General features: G+C 42.8%; 1 protein-coding gene across 1 annotated transcript; it reads left to right on the forward strand.

Annotated features, from left to right (window-relative positions):
- The first annotated feature begins 1,739 nt into the window (after positions 1-1,739).
- LOC147641660 (fe(II)/2-oxoglutarate-dependent dioxygenase 1-like) lies at positions 1,740-3,612 on the forward strand. The gene is made up of 3 exons (XM_086797585.1): positions 1,740-2,448; positions 2,678-3,002; positions 3,111-3,612. The coding sequence occupies exons 1-3, from the start codon at positions 1,946-1,948 to the stop codon at positions 3,387-3,389; spliced, it is 1,107 nt and encodes a 368-aa protein (XP_086653711.1). The 5' UTR covers positions 1,740-1,945; the 3' UTR covers positions 3,390-3,612.
- The last annotated feature ends 1,888 nt before the right edge of the window (positions 3,613-5,500 follow it).

Consider the following 5,500-nt stretch of genomic DNA (forward strand, 5'->3'; position numbering starts at 1 on the left):
GCAAATCCCCATGCAAGAATGCATTCTTTATATCCATCTGATGTAAAGACCATTGCTTTGACGCAGCCACTGCTATCACAACTCTCACTGTTGCCATCTTGGCAACTGGGCTGAAAGTTTCCTCATAATCACAATGCCATATGTCTGCGCATACCCTTTGGCTACCAATCTAGCCTTATACCTGTTTATGCTTCCATCACTGTTATGTTTTACTTTGTACACCCACTTGCATCCAATGGCTTTCTTGCCTTCAGGCAATTGCACTAAATCCCAAGTCTCATTTCCATATAGTGCATCCATCTCCTCATCCATAGCTTTCTCCCAACACACATTTCCAACAGCCTCATCAATGCATGTGGGCTCTACAACCTGCACAATCTTTGCCATATATGCATAGTGATATGCCACATAACCATCATAGGTAAACCTCTGCACAGGGTTTTTCACTCTCCCAGATCTTCGCAGCTTTTCATTCATGGCTTCCATAGCCTTCTTTACACCAGGTGTTCTCATAGCTGGGATCCCAAGCTCCTCATCAAGGCTCATCTGAGCCACTAGACTCTCCATCAACATGAGAATGCCCTGCAGAAATGTCAGGCATACCAAGGGGCTCAACCACTTTCTCTTTTCCTTTACGTGATGTACTAATCACATTTGCAGGACTGGTATTATGACGCAGCCTGCCACTCCATGGTCTATCAACAGACCCAGTAGATGAGGACTCTCCTGGTCTACTCAAGGACTGTGATTGCTGACCTGCATTCTGTGCAACCACACTTCCACTCACATCAGCCCCAACAGCTTAAGTGTTTCCCCTATTTTTGAAAGGGGGAAACCTTACAAACTATAGCCATGTTGCTTTGTTCAACTAGCCACCTTGTTTTGTTCAACTAGCCTTTTAACAAAGGTTTGCATATCCAAAATGGAAGAAGGATTAATCAAAGGATTCCCAATTTACTATTAATCAAAGGATTCCGTCCAAAGTGGAAGGCGATGAATTTGATATTAAATCAACAAACTGGGTATACATAGTGTACTTCTATTATTGTAGTGGATTTCATACTAGGTGCAATCTCACCAACCATGAGTTAGCTTCTAATGGTGTTGAAGTATCACCCTATTGTGGTCTACAACCTTTTAGAAGAGAGATTCCCAAAATTTTGCACCAATTAGCTACAACTAACTGCTCTTTAGCAGGTGCCAATTATGCAATTTACAACTTTCGAAAAATTTGGGAAATTTATCCATAACTATAGAGATCCATGTGGATTTAGTGCACCGAATTTGGGTGGAGGTTATCCAAATATTAAGGAGTGTATTTAAGAACTTGTTCACTAATAAGCATGCTAGTCCTCTCATGAACACCATGCTGGTTTGTGTCCAAAGCATTGATTTCACCACCGCGCTTGTTTGTCTCTTGTTTAACCAGCCACCTCGCTTATTCAAGTAGCCACCTCGTTTTTTTGACCAGCCACACCAGCGCGGTTGGTTATTGCTTAGTCCAACATGCTGGTCATTTCCTCTTGAGTTTTAACACTCCTGACACGACCCTGTGATGCAACACCTCAAAAGGTATCATGAAAGAAAGAGAGACATAGAATTAAGCCATTAACCCTATATCCCCGATTTCAAAGAAGTACATGACAAAATATTTGTAGGGCTGGACCACGCGGTGATAAGGGCCCCTCTCGATAACCCTTATAGAGCCAAGGTGCAAACAATGTTATGTTGTGGATAAAGGTCAAAGGTCCTTTCCTGGTGCTTCCAATGAATGGCTTTTTATGCGAGCAGTGGTTGAAGGGTTCCATCCAAAAGAGTGGAAGAAGAAGCCGATGCCTTCTTCTTGTGTGCATCGTCGTCCACGCCCCTTATATTTCTGTGCACACCATAAGCTCGGACAGTACCCAATTCTTCCTCCCCAATTTGCCTTGACAATTAGCGAGCCATGGCTCTTCTGAGTGTGGCAAACCCATCAGTCTTCCCCACGACGCCATTGAACACCGGAGACCTTGCCTCTCTTCTCAAAGGGACTGACCGTGCGCTGCCCGAACGCTTCATTTATCCTGAGCCAGAGAGGGCAGAAGAAGCATCCTGCGAGGCTACTTTGCCGACCTTCGACCTCTCTCTACTGGAGTGCGGCGAAGAGAAGAAGAAGCTACTGCCTTTGGTGGCGGAGGCATGCGCAGAGTGGGGCTTCTTCCAACTGGTCGGCCATGGGGTGCCGGAAGAGCTGCTGGCCGAAGTGAGGGAGGCGGGCTATGGGTTCTTCTCGCTGCCCTCCCACTTGAAGGAGAAAGCTGCCGTCGGAAGATTCCAAGGCTACGAGGGCACCTTCACACAGCACAAGAGCCGAGCTCCATGGCTGGAGGCCCTCACCTTTACAGCATCCTCTAGTGCGGAGGATATCGCATCAAAGGTTTGGCCTGAGCACGGCAACCCAGCATTCTGGTAAGGTCTCTGTGTGTGTGTGTGTGTGTGTGTGTGTGTGGGGTATCCACAAACTGTGTTGAGATCATGGCATATTTGTTGGTGGTTACATTTCCGCAAAGCCTCCTGATTTACATGCACCAAGGCATTCCCAAGGTTGAATCTAGCTACATCTAGCTCCAATTTTATAGCAAAATTAATTGCAAATGACAATCTATGTTTATACTAACAGTTTTTTTCCCTTTCCCAGCAAGGTCATTGAGACGATTAATGGCTCTTTGGTGGATCTTGCGGGAAGAATAGTAAATATTTTAGCAGAGAGCTTAGGGTTGGATCACGACACATTTTCCCGCCATCTGCTATCACGGAAGCAAAGTGTTCGCTTCAATTATTATCCACCTTGTCCACAACCTGAAATTGCATATGGGGTAGCAGCCCATACGGATCCAAATTGCATCACAATCTTGCATCAAGATCAGGTTGGAGGCTTGCAAATAAGAGCAAGCGATGATAAGTGGGTTGCAGTGAAGCCTCAAAGCGGAGCACTTGTCATCAACATGGGGGATTCAATCGAGGTTTTTCTCTCTCTGTAATAACCCTTCACACACATGCACAAGCGCCCACACCTTGTATTAACCCTTTAATGCATTTGTTTTACTCGTGACAATCTTGGCGTGTTATAGGTATGGACAAACCAAAAATTTCGAAGTGTGCAGCATCGAGTTGTGCTCAACAAGACACAGGGCCGCCTATCATTTGCCATGTTTTTGGTCCCAAATGAAGAAACGATGATCGAACCTCCATCCCATCTCATAGACAAGGCACATCCACCCCAGTTTAAGCCTGTCACTTGGGGAGATTACATGAATAATGTGAAGACTACTTTAATGAAGGGCGGATCTCGACCTTTGTTCAAAGACTTTGCGAAAATTCAACTCAACGACGTCGGCAACTTGAATTAGATTTTCGAAATCTCTCGGGTTACTAGATTGTTATGGTGTATTGTTGCAATTATATATAATTGAACTCATATTATAGTAGTTTTATCAATGTTTCCAGAAAGAAGCATCAAAAGATTGCTACAAAACTATGTGACTACCAACTACACTTGTGTGTATGTCCGTGTATACACACATATATGTGTATGTATGTATATATATATATATATATTGTTGGTTTTATTTTCTAAGATGCCTTCTCTTGAAGGTTTGAAGGCCTTTGATGCCCTTTGAAAGGTCAGCGTTGAAGCACACATAGCGACACATTTAAAGCACACACAGTTAAAGGCGACAAAAGGTTTCGAGCAATTCTACTCAATTTGACATAAACCACTTTCTAGTCAAACCCATCTCAGTGATCTTCAAAGCATTGTTCTAGAGCAGTCCACTCTCACAAGTTAGTGATGTGCGTTAGTTTTTCTCTCTTTTTCAATTGTCTCTCCAAACCTTAGTTTCTAAGGTTAATACCAAAGGGCTTTCTTCACATGTAGCCTCTTGTAAGAAGTTGTTCACGTGTGGATTGGGGTGGACTCTATTTTGGAGCCTTTTCACATTACTTACACGGATGGGTCTTTGGTAGCCATTTCTATGTGGAGATTTACATGCATTGTATTTTTTGCACTCATTAGTAAATTTGATTTGATATTATAAATGCTCTCTTGTATTACGTGTTTTAGTGAAACCACTGCTTCATTAATAAAAATAATGTACATTCGTAGCTCTCCAAGAGTGGGAAAACTAGGACTCAGATAAAAAACAATGAAAAAGAGGGCTCTTTGAGATCAAAAGAATCTCTAAGAGATTGGAAGAGTGATCTATGAAAGAAGGAAAAAGGGTTGACATAAACAACAACAAAAAAAGTAGTTGATTTCGGACATGGTAGGTAGTGTAGAGTGCCCAGAATCTCATCCAATCCGGAAAGACTACATAGTCGACCAAAAAGCCAAAACTTCCTTCCAAAAAGTTTGCATAGAAATCATGCCCATAGGTGCCCTGGCAATTTATCCAGGAGGACTTAAGAGTGGGAGCAGTACCAGAGAAGATGGGGCACTATCTCACCTGGGTGAGAGCATCACCTACATAAGGTTGAAGCAATGTGCCTATGTGCCAAAAGAATCCCCAATGGAAAAACACCCATAATACATCTCCATAGAAATAATCATTACTTCAAGGGAAATTTGCTCTTCCATATCCATCACAACAATGCTGCTTTCCACCAAGGTAAGAATTTAGAAATCCTCTATAAATGATTCACATGCTCATGAATCCAAGGGGGACAAAAGCAGCTTGTACGCCCTAGAAAATGTTAGTTGATGAAAAGGAAGAGGGGTATATCTAGGGAGTTGCCTCTCAAAAATCTAGTCTCCGAGTCGGCCTTCTTCTTAAAGCACAAGCAATGGCTGCAATACTTGCATCATCTCCATAATGACCCTCCAAATTGACCTATCATGCAATCCCAAATGACATGGCATGATTGCTTGAGGAAACATAAAAACCATTCCATGTTCATCAATAACATTACGTATGTGGCAAATTTGAAGCATGGAAAGGTTATAGGCCTTCCTTGGCTGGGATAATGCAAGAGGCACTTTAAACACCCTACTTCAAGCATGGAAAGGTTATTGGCCTTCCTTGGCTAGGATAATACAAGAGGCTCTTTAAACACCCTACTCCAATGAATTCTCTCCATAAATAAAGAGATTCCTTGATTTGGGGGCCGGCTCGACCAATGTAGGTGGTGTAGCAAAGCTTTCTAGTCTTGAATGAGAGCAGTGGCATAGGGAGAACCTGTGATTTTGCCGTTAAACTATCCAAAAACTATATCATTGTAATAGGTGACCCAAAGTCCATATGGTTTTGTATGCATGGAGACACACATATTGCCAAACATGCGAGCCCAATGGCTTGGTTTGTGCCGAAAATTATGTAGAAGCATTGTCTTCCTTGCGTGAGGACATGATAATGAATATTGAGAATATTAAGTCCGTCATGCATCTTAGGCGAGTAAACCAATTCTTGCTTCATTAGACGAAGGGCTTTTCTATCCGTTTTGTTTTCCATAGGCATTCTAGGGC

Source organism: Cibotium barometz, chromosome 1 (genome assembly GCF_041138505.1).
Source record: "Cibotium barometz isolate CiBa-2024 chromosome 1, ASM4113850v1, whole genome shotgun sequence".
NCBI classification, from domain to species: domain Eukaryota; kingdom Viridiplantae; phylum Streptophyta; class Polypodiopsida; order Cyatheales; family Cibotiaceae; genus Cibotium; species Cibotium barometz.

What these genes read in the sequence shown, in the direction of transcription:
- LOC147641660 (XM_086797585.1), top strand. Translation starts at nt 1,946, where the DNA reads ATGGCTCTTCTGAGTGTGGCAAACCCATCAGTCTTCCCCACGACGCCA. An exon ending in CACGGCAACCCAGCATTCTG is followed by an intron (nt 2,449 to 2,677) that starts GTAAGGTCTCTG and finishes TCCCTTTCCCAG; the next exon opens with CAAGGTCATTGAGACGATTA. An exon ending in ACATGGGGGATTCAATCGAG is followed by an intron (nt 3,003 to 3,110) that starts GTTTTTCTCTCT and finishes GGCGTGTTATAG; the next exon opens with GTATGGACAAACCAAAAATT.